The 20,411-nt window shown below is 35.1% G+C and overlaps 5 protein-coding genes across 5 annotated transcripts; 4 read left to right on the forward strand and 1 right to left on the reverse strand.

Moving 5' to 3' along the window:
- Positions 1-1,866: 1,866 nt before the first annotated feature.
- Positions 1,867-2,267, reverse strand: RO3G_13800 (uncharacterized protein; the record flags this gene model as incomplete). The annotated part of the gene is made up of 2 exons (XM_067668384.1): positions 1,867-1,875; positions 1,953-2,267. The coding sequence occupies 2 exons, from the start codon at positions 2,265-2,267 to the stop codon at positions 1,867-1,869; spliced, it is 324 nt and encodes a 107-aa protein (XP_067524485.1).
- Positions 2,268-9,364: 7,097 nt separating this feature from the next.
- RO3G_13801 (uncharacterized protein) lies at positions 9,365-9,634 on the forward strand (the record flags this gene model as incomplete). The annotated part of the gene is made up of 1 exon (XM_067668385.1): positions 9,365-9,634. The coding sequence occupies one exon, from the start codon at positions 9,365-9,367 to the stop codon at positions 9,632-9,634; it is 270 nt and encodes an 89-aa protein (XP_067524486.1).
- A 692-nt stretch (positions 9,635-10,326) lies between these two features.
- Positions 10,327-11,453, forward strand: RO3G_13802 (uncharacterized protein; the record flags this gene model as incomplete). Its single annotated transcript, XM_067668386.1, has 3 exons — positions 10,327-10,482; positions 10,561-10,804; positions 10,864-11,453. The coding sequence occupies 3 exons, from the start codon at positions 10,327-10,329 to the stop codon at positions 11,451-11,453; spliced, it is 990 nt and encodes a 329-aa protein (XP_067524487.1).
- A 1,049-nt stretch (positions 11,454-12,502) lies between these two features.
- Positions 12,503-13,045, forward strand: RO3G_13803 (uncharacterized protein; the record flags this gene model as incomplete). Its single annotated transcript, XM_067668387.1, has 1 exon — positions 12,503-13,045. The coding sequence occupies one exon, from the start codon at positions 12,503-12,505 to the stop codon at positions 13,043-13,045; it is 543 nt and encodes a 180-aa protein (XP_067524488.1).
- A 2,948-nt stretch (positions 13,046-15,993) lies between these two features.
- Positions 15,994-16,506, forward strand: RO3G_13804 (uncharacterized protein; the record flags this gene model as incomplete). Its single annotated transcript, XM_067668388.1, has 4 exons — positions 15,994-16,022; positions 16,074-16,213; positions 16,267-16,324; positions 16,485-16,506. 4 exons carry the CDS (start codon positions 15,994-15,996, stop codon positions 16,504-16,506), a joined length of 249 nt encoding a protein of 82 aa, XP_067524489.1.
- Between the last annotated feature and the right edge of the window lie 3,905 nt (positions 16,507-20,411).

Below are 20,411 nucleotides of genomic sequence, written 5' to 3' on the forward strand. Positions count from 1 at the left end.
AGTAATTGTTAACTTTCTGTATATAGTGAAAACTAACCACAGTCTAATTACATTATTATTCTTACGTATCTTCCAATTATGCCGTCGTTACTGTAGATAACAATTCCTTAGTTATTATCTACACTTTTTAATGTCCTTTTTGCCTTTTTCTTTTTTTTTTTTTTTTTTTTTTTTTTTTTTGTCTTTATCATTGTTTTGTTAGTCTATACAGTAATTTTGTTTCTGCTGGTAAATTAAGGGTCGATTTAAATGACAGTACTTTACAACATCTTTCTTTAGCCTTAGAGCATGTTCCTTAACTTCGCTTGGAACATCAAACAGGGCGATCCAAAGAAGATCGCTCGAATAATCTGTCTTTATAAGGTCGAAACTTTTAATCTTGTTCATATTAGTATGTGTTGAGGTGAAATGATTGTAGAAATCCCAGTTCTGGGTATCCTTCACATGAAGGAAATTTCTATTGCCTTTCACTTCGAGCATTTGAAAGCTTTTGTATATGTCAGTGATTATGCTCATGATGTAATTAAGAGCATCTCCAACGGTTCTCTAAATGGCTGCTTTCTCTAAAATCGAGAGAGACTGTCTTCCAGCAGGTCTATTTTTGTTTAGTCATAGATGAAATCATATAAAAAAATAAATGGCATGTTTACAGAACGATGGTGGTAAGTAAATGGGCCTTTTTATTGCATCAGTCTTTTTCTTGAAGACAATAGGCTACCATATTTAAGTACCAGTTTCCAAAGCGTGCAGTTTATCGAAACGATTACATGCATGATGATTGTTGTATTTTTGTTTATCTTTATCGTGAATAGTTATACTTTGAAATGAACTGTTATAAAATAAATTATACTAATTATTGTAATATGCTTTTATTCATTTTCATTGAATTGATCAACTTTGAGCATATACTTCTCATTTTGTTTTTTTACCCCATTGATGTTATGGGTTCTCAGACCATTGGCGAGTGATCTGTTGTATATAGTGATTAACTCCTCCTTTAGTTGTGCTTCTGGCAACATGCTAAATGCATGGTGTCTATGATCTTTCAACTCAAACAACTTTTTCTTTATGAGTTTGTTTGTGGAGGTAAGTTTTGATTCACCTATGCGTAAAATTTGGAGAACAAGAGCATACATGGCTATTAAGTCAATGCTCTTGTAGGCATATGAGCTGATTATAAATGAAGCAGCGTTGTATATCACATTGTTACTTCGAAATGAGAGTGGGTTTGCCGGAGTAAACCCTTGCTCTTCAAATTTCTTGCTGTAGTAACCCCACTTGTTTACTGAATGTGACTTTAAGTACTGATTCATTATTCTATTCTTGAGGGTATATGGATTTTGTTGAATAGAAACAAAAATCATGCTGGTTGAGGACGTATTGAAGTTGGCGGTAATTGATTTAGGAAGATTATGTAATGAAGAGCCAAGGAAAGCAGTATAGAACCTTCCATCAACCGAGCCGAAGAAACCACTTGTCGCAACTAGTTCGACATACCCAAAGCGAATGGTTAGCTCAAAGTAATCCTTGCCATATTGTGACTTTCGTCGGATAAATGCAATAGGATTACTTTGATAACTAATAACTGACCTGTCGGCACAGTCATCGACTTTGAAGTTGTTGTGTATGAAAGGTGAAAAACTCGTTATAAAAAACCAGTGGTTAGCTAACACTACAACAGACTCAACAAATCGCGGACAATATTTTTTAACTAAGCATGTTGCCTCATCAGCGCTTAAGTCGTTGCTCTCTCTCATGAGAGTATCGTTCTGATGATTAAGCGCCAAATCCTGGTACTTAGTGGTTTCAAAAAACCTGTTTACTGAACAAGCAAGAATATGGTCAAGATTATTTTTCATAATCGCCTTACCCTTGCTGTTTTTATAATAATCAAGTTTTAAAGACCTTTTGATAATTTCCATCTGTCTTTCTATGTGCTCAGGAGTCTTCACTTTGTTTATATCAACTTCCTCTTCCTCTTCCTCTTCCTCTTCCTCTTCTTCTTCTTCCTCTTCTTCTTCCTCCTCTTCTTTTACATCCTCCTCTCTTTCTTCTAAATCTGCCTGTCCTTCTTCTAAATCTTCCTCTTCTTTATGTATTCCTGCTTCTTCAATATCTTCACCATATCTTTGGACTGTGATATTCGTCGCTTTCAAGAGATGTACAATATTTGCGAAAGCTTTTTGGTATCTAACAGGTACAATGAATTGAATCTTTTTGTTAGAGCAAGCAGCAATCAAACGAATCATAAAATCTGTGGTGCACATTTCTCTTTCCTCAAGTTTTACTGAGCTTAAATTTGACGCGTTTCTTAATACGAACTGAAGATAGTCAAAATCGTAGAATTGATTTCGAATGACTAAATATCGGCATTTGCATAGTTCCAAGGCGGTTATTCTTTTGTTAAGCTTGAATTCTTGGCTTGTGGGGACAGAACAAATCATCCAATTTTGCTTTGTGGTTGAAGCAAAAGAAAATTTAGAAGATTGGTTTGGTAACAAATTTAGGATGGTAAGAATTATGTTAGCTGGCAAATGTTCCATTTTAATCAAGTTAAGTGTATAGCTCTTTAAGGATAAAGGGAAATAAAGAAAGGAAGAATAAGGGGGTGAGAGAGGGCAGCAGTCAAAATAAAACAAAAGTATTGAGAGATATTGTACCACCATCACAAGTTATGTTAGTTATCTGCATAACAAAGAGAGTCAATGCTTACGACTTTATTAAGGAAAACAGTGGGGCTTAAAAGATAATCATGTGCGTATCCTCTTTTCTCTAGAGCTGACAGTATCTTTTTGCAGAGAGATACTAACCAAAGCGTTTGCAAAAATCTTTTACTATTGATTTTTATTTTTGAAAGTAAAGTAAAGGGGTATGGAAAATTCGTGAAAGTGAGCTTTTGCAAAGCCTCTGCTTGCAAACTGTTTATCAACCACGAGTTCTTTTTTAAAATGCTTTTCTATTTCTAGCTAATTATCGTTATTCGCAATTGATTCCACGAAAAGAAAAGGAGCTACCATTGTTATCCACTTTGCATATCCTTTCTCTTCCGACTCACTTGAAGGTTATCATCACACTCTTGTTATTGGCGAAACTTATTATTCAAAGAAAGTCTTGAAGTAACGAATGGTGTTGAATTTCTAGTATCAGTAATCAGCTGTACATGTAATCTCGATTACAACGTACATACAGCAAGCTCTATAATTTAAAGAGATTTACAAAGGGATTACTAGTTCGCTCTGTTATCCTTGTCGTTGTCAATAACATTGCTGCTCACCAAGAGAATCATAAGGTCTCAAGCAAAGCTTAATAATCACACATTCTGAGAAAACGTATTACTTGCATTTATAAAAAACCTTTATTTATAGCGTATACTAATGTAAAACAAAATCCTTTATTTATAGCTTATATTAATGTAAAAACAACAAAAACTTCATTTAGTTCTCAAAATAACTGATTAGTTATAATGATTAACAGGATTAACCACGAGAAGGTAGAAGTTTAACTAATCCCAAAAAAAAAAGTGAGGGGCATTTACTTTTACGTATTTGCAAAAACAACTGTGGTAAGTTATTTAAGTTCATGTAAAGGAGCGTTTGATATTGTCTCCCGACCCCTTTACCAATGTCCCTTTTGCAAGGTAACTTCAAGACCACATTACCAAGCTCAGACTACGCCATCCACTTTCCACGGGCCGCATTCCCACAGACTTACGGCAAATCGCTATGCAGAAGCTTCCAGCAGAGTGAAGAAGAAAAAAAAAAAAAAAGGAAAAAAAAATATTAAAAGGATTTAAAAGGATTTACGATTTTTGCCTACGTCACTTAACGTACCTAAACATAGAACCGGTGTATGAAATAGAGTGCAAATAGCAAAAACTGGATTATTGAGGCCAGTGAAGCGACATCTGTAGAGCATCTTCATAAGTTCATTCAACATTCCGTAAACCAATTTGACAACCGCTTAAATAAATGACTTATTTAGTCGCATTGCTATGCCTCCATTTTTTTTTTTTTTTTTTTTGACCAATTTGTTTTCAAAAAAAAAAAAAAAAAAAGGACCATTCGATTTCCTTTTCAAGATCAAATCGCATTATTTTCAGGAACGAATGTCCCATTAATTTGTCGTCTGTATGTATAAATTACATTATTACATTTGCAACAATGCTACATTCAATCCTAAAAAGAGTATTCTCCCAAAAAAGCGATCAAGTCTTATCTAAGATTCCACCACCTTTTTCAAAAAATTGTCCAAGTAACGATATATACAAAAAGGACAAGTTAAAAATAAAAATATCGTTGGTGAGAGGGGCCATGTAAAACTTAAAATCATGGAAGGATAAAAAAATCTTTATACTAAACTATACACAATAATGCATGGCTGCCTTACTGAATAGACTAAAGTGAGTTCTATTTTTTTTTTTTTGTATAGGCAGATGTAAATTAGACTTGTGTATAAATTGATGAACAATTTACATTTCTATTATCACGTTCAGATACATGTTCAAATCCGGTTAGTGTCATATATCCTTCCCTTACCCCCAAATACTTTCATGGAACACATACGATATAAAATAGCCTTATTAAAAAGAAAGAATGGAGAGAAAATACATGGGCTTCAAAAGAAAGTGCACCGCTCAATCATTCAAAAGCAAATGTTCCTTTCTATCAAGTTACAAATGTGTATATCAAAGAAAGTACCCTACTCTTTTTAGGATTCGTAAGGTTAGGTATCAATCAAGGTTGATGTAAGAAAAAAAAGAGGTTACATGAAACAGGAAACAAATACTATATGCGCTCTTTATCTTATTGGCTCACTATCATCCATACGGATCCGTTCAAAGAAAATAAAAAAGAACAGTTAATATAATATGACACATAGTTTATGATTTGAGAATGATAGCAGTGGAATAGGTTTCCTTTAACTTGAAATCGTAAAAGTAAAAGAAGGCTTATAAACAAGAAATTTTAGTGGATAAAAAGTAAAAGGTTTATTTAATGAAAAAAGAGGGATAAACAAATACAAATTAGGAACGCATATATTTTAAGCCATCAATTTCCTACATCTTATTCGTTTTCTCAAGCTATGGTTTACCAATGCTATCACTCAAATACTTCTTGATATACAAGCCATGATTTACATTTGCCTATTGTCTCTTTACTTTGACTAGTGCAGGAAGAAAAGCCGTCAACTCTGTCCTGCCATTGTCTTGCTTTTGTAAGTTGATCTACATCGAAGATAACTACTATCGCGTTGGTTGCAATCAATGACTTAACATTTAAGTTTCTTGTTTACCTAATTTGGCTGGTGCTTCAAGCTTATCATCATCATTGGCTTTATTTTTTCTTCAACTTCCTTGTGTCATGCTCATAAATATATCATTCGTAACACCTTCAAGCTCTTGAGGATAATGGTCTAGCCTTGTATTCATCCAAAGTTCCAACGGTAGTTTATTTTATAATATATGAAATGTTTTTATTAATATCCATCACGTTAGCTCAAGAAATGCTTGTGGCTTTCTCTTGTTCTTTCTCTTTCCCTCTGTCTCTGTATCTGTCGCCGCCATGTTACTTTCTGTAATAATCTTGAAATTGATTGTTTTATCAAATTTATCTCCTCTTGATATGCTTTGGTCTTTTTTTTTCTCCCTTTATTTTCTAAAAAAGAAAAAAAATCTCCTGTGGGTTACCAGAATGGACTGATGATCTGTTGGCTCACGTAAGCTCAGCCACTTGAAATGTGAATCCGATACAACCATGAGCATGTGCGTCTGCATACGGAAAGGAGTGTCTCCTCCGGAATAGAGGGGATCTTCTGCTGATCGTTTCAACGCAGACAGTGAATAGTCTTCAGTGAACAGAACTATTTCATAATTGTTGGACCATCCATTCCGCTGGCTTTTTTTTTTCTTCTTGAAGAGAAAGGAGAAAAAAAGATCCAAGTATATATGTATATGTATATTGCTGGTGATACTCTTGTGTGGTAAGCTTTTTATTTAAATTATGTTATGAGACACTAATATAGATATACTAACGCTTTGATACAGATATTTAATTCCATGATCACTTCATGTTGCTTCTGATCACATTTAACGAGTTGTTCTTGCTATGATCATGACTTGAATCAAGAGAATCAATGTGACGCCTTGTTCTTGCAAGTATCTTGTCTTGCTTGACATGCAATGAATAATCCATGTATGGCACTAGATCATATGATTGTAAATTCTTTCATCTTGCCTAATGTTTCTAATCTATTTTATACAGTCTATTGACTTGGAATACTTTGCAAAACATGTAAGAGAAGATCAAAGAATAGATAATAGGCAGTAGACTTGGTTTTGCTCTACCTTTGAAGGTTTATATATGCTCATTGGATAACTAACTTCCACAGATTCCTCTATTCAACGATCGTTGTAGTTCTATTGGATCCTTTTTTTTTTTTTTTTTTTTCACCTTCTTTGTTGACTACACCTGGTCCTAAAGTCATGGAACCTATATCTCCTAATGTAAGCTCAATAGTGGGATACTATCTCTAAATGAACATGCTTACCTTGGACTGACTATACACTCTATCAGTATAACCTATATGCTATTTAGCATCTAATACGTCAATAGCCTCTTCTTCTTATCCATTACAGTAAGCTATCATACAATATCCTCTTGGACCCTTCATGTTGTATTGACCAAGAGGATAATGTAGTAAGCATCAGTACACAGATATAGATGCTAATCATATTTTTATCATCTTGTAAGCTGTCTCTCTTTGTCCCATCAAGCTATAAACTTGACAAAGTTTACTGGATATGATGATTAGTCAAAAAGAAAGAAAAAAAAAGATGCACACCAAAGAAGATAAAGAGAAGCAAAACTCATCATAGTCAATCTGCAATGACTTTAGCAGCTAACAATATAAAAGCATGTATTTTTATGATGAACTTGCCAAATTGTAGGCTTTTCCTGTGCAGGTAGAGAAAAAACGGGATTTCTAGAAAGGAAGCAAACATTAGTTACCTTCATTTCAAAGGAATGAGCAACGTCTTTAAGATATAAAATATAAAGGAAAGCATCCTTTTTGTTGATTGTGATGAATGAAAAAAAAAAGTCAAATAGGAAAAGTAATGATCCGACAAAAAGTAGCATAGACCTTTCCTAACAGAGAGATAGAGAGAGGTTTATCAATCTTTTTTGGGGCTCTTTTATTCCTATGAGAAGTATGACTTTATGTAATCTAAATATCCCTTTTTTTTATTATCACATCTTCTTATTTATTTACCCCTTTATACTAGATAGACTCTGTAAGCAAAAACAAAGGTTGCTAAGCATAGCTTAGTAACATACAAAACAACTTCTTTATGTTATATATGAGAAAGATCAAATGATTGTATACTAGTAATGAATCTGAGACAGCCATCCACTTTCAAAAGATGGTTACCAAGTTGTGACGTACATGATTCAAATGAGTTGCTTTTCAGAACCAGACAAGCCTATATTTCTTACCAGAATAATAAAGCAATCCATTTTCTCTCTTTAATAAATATCCATAAATTATACACACTAAATCCCCAGTGAGATATTATTGGATGTTGATTGGGAAAATAGTAGTCAAAAACAAGATGAGGATCATTCAATGGACTGCTTTGCTCACAAAAAACATTATTTATTGGCCTTGTTGGTTATCTTGGACAGTAATCCTTTCCATTATTTTTCTTTTGCTTATTATTAATAAATAAACAATCATCTTACACTTAGATCATCTACTTTTGGTTGCAAGCTATCCGTAATACTTCAAAAGACAATATAGTACATGAGTTAAGATGAATCCTCACCTAGCATTCAATAAGGCAGGTGTAGAGAGTAGAGAAAGACGCCATCAGTATTCATTAGGATGTTGAACAGTATATCTTTTTGTGCTGTATGCTTTCAAAAGAACTCTGGGTCTTTTCCTATAGGTAGCCTGGCTTTATTTTATTCTTTTAAAATCATGACATACTCTTCAATAGAATCATTACAGGGGTTGTTAGCTATAAGCAAAAAGGGTAAAGACCACCTTATTTTTTTCTTTTTCTTTTGAAATATACTTGTTGGAATCATTCATTGATAATGCACAAATTAAACTTGCTTCTGTTTTTGTTTCCTTTTCCTTTTCGTTTAGCGTCAAGAGGATGATACAACAAATCCCATTTTTGTGTAAAGCTTGCTAAACAATAAACTATACAAAATCTACTTTTTTTTATATATAAAGCCTATTAATATACGTCAAGAGAATCAACTATAATAGAATGATTGTCAATACTAATCAAATAGTCTTCAGGATTATATTCACCGATTGCTTTGTTTATTTTCTCTAATAAAAATCTTCTTTTTTTACATAGCAAGTTACACACAGAGGTCGATCCTTTACATTTCTCTCCCTCTCTTTCTCTTTTACCTTTACCATCTTTTATAAAAGTAAATGACATAAAAGAAACATGAAACTGCTTATACGAAATAAGAAATAGCTTTGAATTGCGAAAGGGAATAGTAGCAAGGAATACAGCCTGGTTGATTGGTTGACTGTAGGTGTTTGGAATCATGACAACTTCATATGAAAGAGATGAGCAAATAAAAGGATGGGACGTCATTCCCTTAATTACTGTTCCTTTCATGTGTAACCGGGACTTGGAATTGTTAATGAGTAAACAAAAAAAAAGAAAAAGAAAAACACATGATTAAAGAAGAGGATTATTTAAGATACATCTTTATATTCGTAATAAAAGTAGATATGATGTATAATACAACGCTTCATACAATTATGAAACAGATCAATATCATTCAGATCCAAGCTTAACTTATAAACCCTTATTGTTCATTCTTGGAGGTATTACAGTTGAGAAAAACAAAAGAAAGTTATTTGCTAATCTTTTTTTTTTGTTATGTAATAAGCCCATATTCATAGTTTTCTCTCCTCTTTCTCTTTCTCTCATTTTTCTCTCCTTCTCTTTTCTCCCCTCTTTCTTTTTCCACTTCTTCCACTTTTTCCAAATTTAAAACGTAGCTCTTGATTTTGATTCCCGAGGTACAAAATGAGGTATAAACAATAGCTTTTTGCATGATTGTTGTTATATGTGGTACTTGGCGGGAAAGCTTTTGACATGTATTTTGGGAGCATAAACAGCTTGAATTTTATTTATATTTTTTATCCTTTTTTTTCCTACTTTTTTTCCTCATTTCTTTAATATATCATGCTTATTGAATAAATTAAAATGATGCAAACCGTGTTTGCTAACTTACCAAAACGTAAATATAAGCCAGTTGACCTCAAAGCATTTGATGAGGTGATTTCATAAGGCATCACTCGTGAATATAATTCCTCACAAACTCCTAACGCAATGCATCAACACGATGGCTTTACTGGTGTGGGTAGAGGTGCAAGCAGAGGTCGTGACCACTACAATCAAGTATACAGAAGCACCGAATTATGCGCACAAGGCACATTAAGCCTTGGTAGAGAATGTAGAGAATTCTCAAGAAATAGCAATGTTGTTGATTCAATTGAGCCAGTAATTAAAAATGAATATGACGGTCACGCTTCCTTGAACACTGGTGGTCCTGACAGAGGATTTGGAGCCTTATCAAACAATGTCAATGCACAAAGATAGTATGCTCAACCTGATGAGAGTCAAAGTCATCAACCATTCGTATCAAGACAATCAACACTTGAGCAACAGAATGGTAACCAAGATACTCCAGTCATAAGCGGTTTTAATAAAAGTTGTCTAAGCTTCAATAGTAATAAGGGACAAAGAAACTTTGCTCAGCCTAAAAAAAAATAACTTGCATTAAGACAATTTACACCCAAACCCTAAAATGACAATGGCAATCTTTCAAGTAACAGTGGTCTTGGTAGAGGTCGCAAGCATTTTGAAAATAGAGGACATACGAACATTTCTCAACCCAGCGAAGGGTATATTTCTCATCTTTATCATCTATATCACAACAAAACTAACGTATAGTATAGGCCTTTACAGTCACAAAGCAAGAACCAAGTACAGAACAGAAGCCAAGTGCAAAACAAGAACTAAGCACAAACAGTTACAGCTGCAGACAGAGCAGCTCGCTTTGGTACCACTTCCAAAAGTGAAATATATGCACAGGTAAATACACTTGACTTAACATCAGCTCAGGAATAGCTTGAATACTGAGATATTATATAGATGAATAAGAATCGTGTTGTTGAAAGGGAACAAGCTATCAAGGACGGCCTTATTCCTGTTCCTAATGCCCTGCATTCCGTTTAGAAGACGCTATCAATTTCCGCGGCACATGCGAAACGAAATGTCCTGAGTTTGAGATGATTGAAAGAGAAATCCAAAACAATGTTGATAGAATGGCGATGGATGAAAATGATAACCTTAATAGAAGCAAAGCAGTTAAGGCATACAGACGATCAGCAGCTGGTAACTATCAACCACTTTCTGCTGATGTACGATCCCCAGAGGCTTTAATAGTAAGAATCCCCTATTTTTTTTTTTTCTTCTTTTTCTCTCTCTTTCTCTCTTCTACTTTACTCACTTGGCTGTAATAGTCCACTTTGGATTACATGGTTGAAGTAGTCATGTCTACTTGCCCATTAGAAAAGTGCCATGCGTTTATTCGTGATCGCACTAGATCCATCCTTCAGTACTTTACCCTTCAGAACATTCGTGATGTTACAGCTGTCAAAGTGTATGAGCGTATTGCTCGGTTCCATATCTTATGTTTGCATGAAATGTGTGGTTTGGATGAAAGCAAGTTTAGTGAACAGCAAGAGGCTGAACAACTTAGAAAAGGTAATCAATTTCTGCTTTAGCAAAATATATAGGCCCTAAGCTTACCAACAAATCCATAGTTTTGCTAAGTTTAATGGAGTTCTATGAAGACTTGCGTGGACAGGGCATTGAGACTCCAAATGAAGCTGAGTTCAGAGCTTATGATATCATCACACACATTAGGGACAAAGATGTTGCCCGACAGATTTATTCACAATCTGCTCACATATTCAAGCACCCCCATGTCAAACAAGCTTTGAAGTTCCATGCCATGGCACAGCAAAACGATGAAATTGAGGAGACATCGTCTAGATGTAATAAAGAAGAAAAAGCCTTTGGAAGTCAAAATAATTATGCCTCATTCTTCAAGTTGGTTGCTGACCCACACACATCATTTCTGATGGCATGTCTTCTGGAAACACATTCCCCTGAAGTACGCAAAGGTGCTTTAAAGTCCATGAGCGTGGGTTATATGGCAAGGACTGCTGGTGTAGAAGCTGAATATGTTCGCAAAGTATTATGTTATGACAGCTTGGGTCAGTGCCTTAAAGAGGCGAAGCATTATGGTATCAGAATGGACATATCATCGAAAGAACCCACGCTCCTATTTGGTCTTAAGCATTATGAAAGCAGAGCTCGTGTCTTCTTGGGTAAGGATGACTATTCTTAAATTATATGATATGTTAACACTTATTTGAACCTACCTTGATAGAGCTTTCGTCATATCCTGCTCAAAGAAAATCTGTTTTCCTTGTAGATGCTAAAAAGGATGGCAAGACATTTAGTGAAATAATCAATGGGTATAAAGCTATCGATGAGCAGTCGGCACCCATAACGCATACGGCTGTATATACACAGCATAAGACTTCCATCAATGAGAGTGAAGCCCAACACAAGTCAGCTGCGAAGGCGCTTGAAACTCAACTTAAAAGGGATTTGCTGATGAAAAGAGCTCAAGATGCTGATGAAAAGAGCTCAAGATGCTGATGTATTAGCGGCTGAAGGAAGAAAGAAGCTTCAGGAGCTGATGAATCTAAAAATCATGAAGCCAAGGAAGGACATATCACAAGTAGATGATGGACCTAAAATGCATGAACAGCGAAGAGAGCAAAGGTATTATTATTCGGATTGGTTTATGTTAGATTCACATAGTCCTTTCCGACAACAATAATTTCGATCAGAATGGACACCTAAGGCAATATCGTCTACATCCTCTTCAACTAAGAGACTTTGGGCACAGGTGGTGACCAAAAACTGTAAATCACTCTTACTTTCTGCGACAACAACTCTTTCAACAAATAAACCTGATACAATTAATAAAAAAAGATTAGCAGTTGTTAAGACGAGTATCTGGCTCCCTGGTCATGGCCCAAGTGTAATCGGGTACATGCTACACAAAAACCTTATGAACATCCGGTCACTCGATCTCAATCAATTCCGCCTAAAGAATCAATATATGTACCATCTGGTAGTGTGCAAGTCGTTCAAAAACACAACATGGTTACCGAGTGTTCCGTGGATCCCTTCTCATCCATCACTCAAACGGATGAAGAGCCTAACAATCACATGATAAAATAATATGAGTAATAAGTCTCAACGCTTATTACAATATATTGCTTCACTGAATTGTCACAGTTTGGTGAAGTTCAATAATCCAAAAAAAAAAAAAAAAAAAAATCAAAATTTATACGGTACTCACGCTCCTTAAAATCTAACATTATGACATTTCAAGAAACACATGTTTCAGATAACACGCTCTCTATAATCAATACTCAATTTCAAGCTCGCTATTCTTTGTGGATTCGTCGCTGTGGTATTGTCTCTTTCAGTCCCTCCTTTATATTCTCTGATAACTTGGCCCCCAAAAACGATCGTATGATCTTTACAAAAGTCAAGCATCCCTACAATGCTTTTGTGACTTTCTGGCTGCTTGTACTATATGTCCCCGCCACTTCCGGTCGACAACGCCAACAGTTCTTTGACCAGGTCCTTCACTTATTACACAATCAAGATCTGGATATCAATTTTGATCGTCTCTTTATTACTGGGGACTTCAACTACTCTTACTTACGTCCTAAATTGTCATCACAGACATCAATTCAGTGGGTTTCTTTCTTGGAAGATCACTTCTATAACGCCTTGATGATCTTCATGGCCTTCCTACTTTTAGGAAGAATGACGCTACTTACTCTACAATTAACCATATCTTTGTCAATCAAGCATTTCGTACTCAAGTTATTGAAAGCAACCTACATAGGCTGAATGCATCATGGACTGATCACTCATTGCTCTCGGCTACCTGCTGTCTTGATCCCTCACCCTCGGGTCCTGGTTTGTGGTGGGGAAACCCACTTCTAGCTCGCAAGCCTGCTTATCAACAATGCCACCGACAACATCTAGACCATATCCTACTGAATATCCATTCTGGATGGAATACTCAAAAGAAATGGGACTTTGTCAAAAGACAAGTTAAAAAAGTGACATGTTCTTTTGCGATTGGTTATAGCAACTGGCGCAGAAGGATGATACGACAACTACAGAGCGACCGGAATAGGTTTTTGTGTAGCAAATCTCCTACGGATGTTCGTTTACAACGTTTAATTATTCTGGATCAGCAAATAGCGTCACTACAACAAGAGCTTTCGGAAATCCTTGCTCTAAAGGCCAACGTCCGTTGGCAGGAAGCAGGTGAAACATCGTTTAAGTATTTGAAGATCTTTATCGCCAACGTACTGTCGAGGAACGCATCACCACTTTAAGGCCAAATGATTCTACAGATTCAGTAGAGTGTATTGATCGGATGCTTCCCATTGCTCAACAGTTTTATCAGTCTCTATTTACCACTGACCTGATCGATGGTCATCAAGTAAAAAAAATACCTTACTGGCATTCAAGGTTTGCCTCAATTGACTGACAATCATATAGACCACCTTTTGGAGCCGATATGCAATGACAAAATTATTCACAAGACAGCTCTAGTAGAAAATAAAAGCAGCAGCCCTGGGGAAGATGGACTCGGCTATGGTTTCCTATATCAACTATTTCGGTATCCCCCTTTGCAATTCCTGATATTACAGGTATACAATCAAGCACTCAATTCACACACATTCCATACTTCTTGGCAAGGATTGAAGATACGATTACTAGCAAAAAAGGGTGACTTAACTAGCTTGCAAAACTGGCGACCCATATCTTTGATCAACTGTGACGCCAAAATTTACACCCGGATCATTAATTCTAGAATGAGGCAAGTGATCTCTCCCATCATCAATCGTTGTCAAACAGGTTTTATGCCAAACCATTTTATTGCAGAAAATAGGCTGGTCCTCAATATGGTTATGGGACATGCTCGACGGTGTAATCGGAATGACATTGCACTCCTCTTGGATCAGGAGGAAGCATACGGCCGAGTAAATCCTTCTTATTTCCGAGTTGTCATACTGAAATTAGGTTTTCCTTCTGTCTTGATAAACTCTCTTATTGGGCTCTTCTTTGGTAATAGGGTCCGGATCAACGTTAATGTTCACTTTACAAATGAAATTAATCAATGTCGTGGACTATATCAAGGTGATCCGTTATCACCAATACTTTTTAAACTTGCCTTAGAACCATTCCTACGGCACATCATTCAAGGTAACTCCGTCCTTGGTTTTTCCTTCACTCCGCTGTCCTCAAAGATACCTCCACCATCTGATTTAAAAGTACTCTCTTATGCAGATGACGTATGTGTTTTTCTTTCCTCTCCTGAAGGTTTTGTGAGGGTGCAATACCATCTCCACATATACGGTCAAGTGCCCAATACTAAAGTTAATCTATCGAAGACTGAGGCAATTTTTCTGAATGGTTGTACTTCTCCATCCTGGCAACAAACTTTACTACAATATCAGGTTGTCAAATGGCATAATCACACTAAACCCCAGCCACTTCGTTATCTTGAATTTATTGTTATTCAGTCTCTAGCTCATCATACGTATGCGGAAGAAAGAGTAAGTCGATTACAGAAAGCTAAGAAGAAATCAGAGCTTAGGGACGTCTTGAAGAACAAAACTGGTGTTTGGATGAGAAGGGTGCATGATAAGGTTGTAAAAATAAGCACAGACAATCACACCCTTAAGAGCAAGAGAAAGCTCGGGCGGATTTTAATGAAGAATAATCCATACTGTAAGTTCGATTATCTTAGAAACAATACACTAAATTTCAATGGTGCCGAGATAGGTACAATGATTCAGCAGAGCTCAGAGGAAGACTATATAATGACGGATGTCGCTGATATATAATCAACATTTTTCATAAAGATCGCTAAGTAAAAGAGCTCAGTATGGGATGATGAAGATTTTGATCTAGATAATGTTGTAGAACAGTGTCTGACCGTAACGGACATTGAATAGCCACAAGTAAAAGAAGTATATTAAAATTGATACAAGATAATAATTTAAATCTTTATTAAATAAAATATATTCTTCTTTTTTTTATATAAAACTATCACTATTAGATTCATTCTATAAATTAAACATGAAAAATAAGTCATGATCCTTACTACTCATCATTTCTATAAATGAATAGTAATAGATCAGTTACCTAGTCAACTTTGATCTGACTGGAGGCATTTCATATAAATATATCTTTCCTTTCAATGAAGACGGGACAATTCTCCCAGATCAGTTAAAGAACAATAAGATTTATAAAAACAACGAATTAAATATTTTCATAATCGATTCAGTGATCATTCTTCAATCAAACATGTCAATTATTGGATCTACGCTCATAACTACTCATTTACTCGCCAACTGATAGAAGAATATAAAGAGTAGACTTTGTAATGGTTTCTTTTTAAAAATTAAGATTGACTTAAGTAAAGTTCAGTCTCAAAAAGTATTCTTTTGGTTTTATTGCTACCTTTAGATTACTTTACCAGAACATAACACATATATCTAGATGTATTTGGCATCAAGTGAACAATTTTAATGTAAAGTATCCAAATACCTCTCAAAAGCTAAATTGGCAATTGATGATTTGCATAGAGAATATCCAATCTCAATCATCGGCCTGGTTCAAACGTAGGTTTAACCTGGGCGGTGAATTTTTAAGAAATGTTGATCGTTACGCCACCCATAATATCGCAAATCGAATGGTTATAGCAGATACATACCCGATAACCATACCTATTTCTTCTGAAATAGGTGGTATTGTATTTGCTATACCAGAATAAAATGACACGGAGACGTCAGAGGAGAGGTAAGTAAAAGCATAGTCTTGTAAGCATAGTATCTAATGAAAATCGTCTTTCTAGGGAAGTCTTTTGGGTAAGGTGCTCTTGTCGGTTGGAAAATCTCGTGAAGGAGACCAACTTCTTCAATCCAATCGCAAGATTCCTGAACCTTCTGACGTACTTTCCTCTGACAAAAGAAACAAGGGGTGGCATTGAACACGGTAAGCTTGATCCAAAACGCAATACTCATTTCTTTACTCACACATTTCATTAGATCCCGCTTTTGTGGAGGCTGTCGAAGTACAAAAGTATTTCCAACTTCAGATCCCTTAGTAATGGAGTCGGAAATGGTGGGAACCAGAATTGTGGACGACGCAAGCTGGCTTGTTAGTCGGTTCATGATCTAGTTGTCACTGTAACTTTTGTATTTCTTTTAAAAAATAAATATATTATATTTCACATAAGCAAATATAAACTTTTTTTTTTTTTTAGCTTTGATGACCCAGTTATTTAATACATTGTTCATCATAGCTAGCTAGTAATGTTGGTATCAATCCTCTTTGCTTATACAGGCATGGCTATAGAATTACAAATTGTATGTATGCTACTATTTGCTTATTTATATACCAAATAACATTATCCCCATTCTGATCAATGGGATATGCTATCTATTTTGTATTAAACATGTATCATCTACATTCAAATTACGACTATCGATGTCAATCGATCGATTGGTGTCCTTTGTTTCTATTAAGGGTGGTTGCTGTACTTAATTGGGTGATCTATTATGTTTTTATAAATCAGTAGTCCTATGCCATTTCGTCCATAACAAAAAGGGACGACTCTAACTTGGCTCATAATAAACTAGTCAGTGTCCATCGAGATAAAGATAGCCTTCTCGTCGACATGCATTATCATCATCTGCATTGCGGAAAGCGATCATAATTCATTGCTCTTTGTTCTTTCTTTCCTTTTCATTTTGTTTCTTATAAACATCACCAGGCTTATCAATGCAAATTTAATATGCACTTGTATAGATTCTCTCATATGAATTCTTTTTTCTTTCTTTTTGACTAATCATCATATCCAGTAAACTTTGTCAAGCTTATAGCTTGATGGGACAAAGAGAGACAGCTTACAAGATGATAAAAATATGATTAGCATCTATATCTGTGTACTGATGCTTACTACATTATCCTCTTGGTCAATACAACATGAAGGGTCCAAGAGGATATTGTATGATAGCTTACTGTAATGGATAAGAAGAAGAGGCTATTGACGTATTAGATGCTAAATAGCATATAGGTTATACTGATAGAGTGTATAGTCAGTCCAAGGTAAGCATGTTCATTTAGAGATAGTATCCCACTATTGAGCTTACATTAGGAGATATAGGTTCCATGACTTTAGGACCAGGTGTAGTCAACAAAGAAGGTGAAAAAAAAAAAAAAAAAAAGGATCCAATAGAACGACAACGATCGTTGAATAGAGGAATCTGTGGAAGTTAGTTATCCAATGAGCATATATAAACCTTCAAAGGTAGAGCAAAACCAAGTCTACTGCCTATTATCTATTCTTTGATCTTCTCTTACATGTTTTGCAAAGTATTCCAAGTCAATAGACTGTATAAAATAGATAGATTAGAAGCATTAGGCAAGATGAAACAATTTACATGCATATGATCTAGTGCCATACATGGATTATTCATTGCATGTCAAGCAAGACAAGATACTTGCAAGAACAAGGCGTCACATTGATTCTCTTGATTCAAGTCATGATCATAGCAAGAACAACTCCTTAAAGATGATCAGAGGCATCATGGAGCGATCATGGAATTAAATATCTGTATCAAAGCGTTAGTATATTTGAATTAGTATCTCATAAGGTAAATAAAAAGCTTACCTCACAAGAGTATCACCAGCAAGAAAAAAAAATATACTTGGATCTTTTTTTCTCCTTTCTCTTCAAGAAGAAAAAAAAAAGCCAGCGGAATGGATGGTCCAACAATTATGAAATAGTTCTGTTCACTGAAGACTATTCACTGTCTGCGTTGAAACGATCAGCAGAAGATCCCCTCTATTCCGGAGGAGACACTCCTTTCCGTATGCAGACGCACATGCTCATGGTTGTATCGGATTCACATTTCAAGTGGCTGAGCTTACGTGAGCCAACAGATCATCAGTCCATTCTGGTAACCCACAGGAGATTTTTTTTCTTTTTTAGAAAATAAAGGGAGAAAAAAAAAGACCAAAGCATATCAAGAGGAGATAAATTTGATAAAACAATCAATTTCAAGATTATTACAGAAAGTAACATGGCGGCGACAGATACAGAGACAGAGGGAAAGAGAAAGAACAAGAGAAAGCCACAAGCATTTCTTGAGCTAACGTGATGGATATTAATAAAAACATTTCATATATTATAAAATAAACTACCGTTGGAACTTTGGATGAATACAAGGCTAGACCATTATCCTCAAGAGCTTGAAGGTGTTACGAATGATATATTTATGAGCATGACACAAGGAAGTTGAAGAAAAAATAAAGCCAATGATGATGATAAGCTTGAAGCACCAGCCAAATTAGGTAAACAAGAAACTTAAATGTTAAGTCATTGATTGCAACCAACGCGATAGTAGTTATCTTCGATGTAGATCAACTTACAAAAGCAAGACAATGGCAGGACAGAGTTGACGGCTTTTCTTCCTGCACTAGTCAAAGTAAAGAGACAATAGGCAAATGTAAATCATGGCTTGTATATCAAGAAGTATTTGAGTGATAGCATTGGTAAACCATAGCTTGAGAAAACGAATAAGATGTAGGAAATTGATGGCTTAAAATATATGCGTTCCTAATTTGTATTTGTTTATCCCTCTTTTTTCATTAAATAAACCTTTTACTTTTTATCCACTAAAATTTCTTGTTTATAAGCCTTCTTTTACTTTTACGATTTCAAGTTAAAGGAAACCTATTCCACTGCTATCATTCTCAAATCATAAACTATGTGTCATATTATATTAACTGTTCTTTTTTATTTTCTTTGAACGGATCCGTATGGATGATAGTGAGCCAATAAGATAAAGAGCGCATATAGTATTTGTTTCCTGTTTCATGTAACCTCTTTTTTTTCTTACATCAACCTTGATTGATACCTAACCTTACGAATCCTAAAAAGAGTAGGGTACTTTCTTTGATATACACATTTGTAACTTGATAGAAAGGAACATTTGCTTTTGAATGATTGAGCGGTGCACTTTCTTTTGAAGCCCATGTATTTTCTCTCCATTCTTTCTTTTTAATAAGGCTATTTTATATCGTATGTGTTCCATGAAAGTATTTGGGGGTAAGGGAAGGATATATGACACTAACCGGATTTGAACATGTATCTGAACGTGATAATAGAAATGTAAATTGTTCATCAATTTATACACAAGTCTAATTTACATCTGCCTATACAAAAAAAAAAAAATAGAACTCACTTTAGTCTATTCAGTAAGGCAGCCATGCATTATTGTGTATAGTTTAGTATAAAGATTTTTTTATCCTTCCATGATTTTAAGTTTTACATGGCCCCTCTCACCAACGATATTTTTATTTTTAACTTGTCCTTTTTGTATATATCGTTACTTGGACAATTTTTTGAAAAAGGTGGTGGAATCTTAGATAAGACTTGATCGCTTTTTTGGGAGAATACTCTTTTTAGGATTGAATGTAGCATTGTTGCAAATGTAATAATGTAATTTATACATACAGACGACAAATTAATGGGACATTCGTTCCTGAAAATAATGCGATTTGATCTTGAAAAGGAAATCGAATGGTCCTTTTTTTTTTTTTTTTTTTGAAAACAAATTGGTCAAAAAAAAAAAAAAAAAAAATGGAGGCATAGCAATGCGACTAAATAAGTCATTTATTTAAGCGGTTGTCAAATTGGTTTACGGAATGTTGAATGAACTTATGAAGATGCTCTACAGATGTCGCTTCACTGGCCTCAATAATCCAGTTTTTGCTATTTGCACTCTATTTCATACACCGGTTCTATGTTTAGGTACGTTAAGTGACGTAGGCAAAAATCGTAAATCCTTTTAAATCCTTTTAATATTTTTTTTTCCTTTTTTTTTTTTTTTCTTCTTCACTCTGCTGGAAGCTTCTGCATAGCGATTTGCCGTAAGTCTGTGGGAATGCGGCCCGTGGAAAGTGGATGGCGTAGTCTGAGCTTGGTAATGTGGTCTTGAAGTTACCTTGCAAAAGGGACATTGGTAAAGGGGTCGGGAGACAATATCAAACGCTCCTTTACATGAACTTAAATAACTTACCACAGTTGTTTTTGCAAATACGTAAAAGTAAATGCCCCTCACTTTTTTTTTTGGGATTAGTTAAACTTCTACCTTCTCGTGGTTAATCCTGTTAATCATTATAA

The sequence above is a fragment of the Rhizopus delemar genome, genomic scaffold (genome assembly GCF_000149305.1).
Source record: "Rhizopus delemar RA 99-880 supercont3.12 genomic scaffold, whole genome shotgun sequence".
Taxonomy (NCBI): Eukaryota; Fungi; Mucoromycota; class Mucoromycetes; order Mucorales; family Rhizopodaceae; genus Rhizopus; species Rhizopus delemar.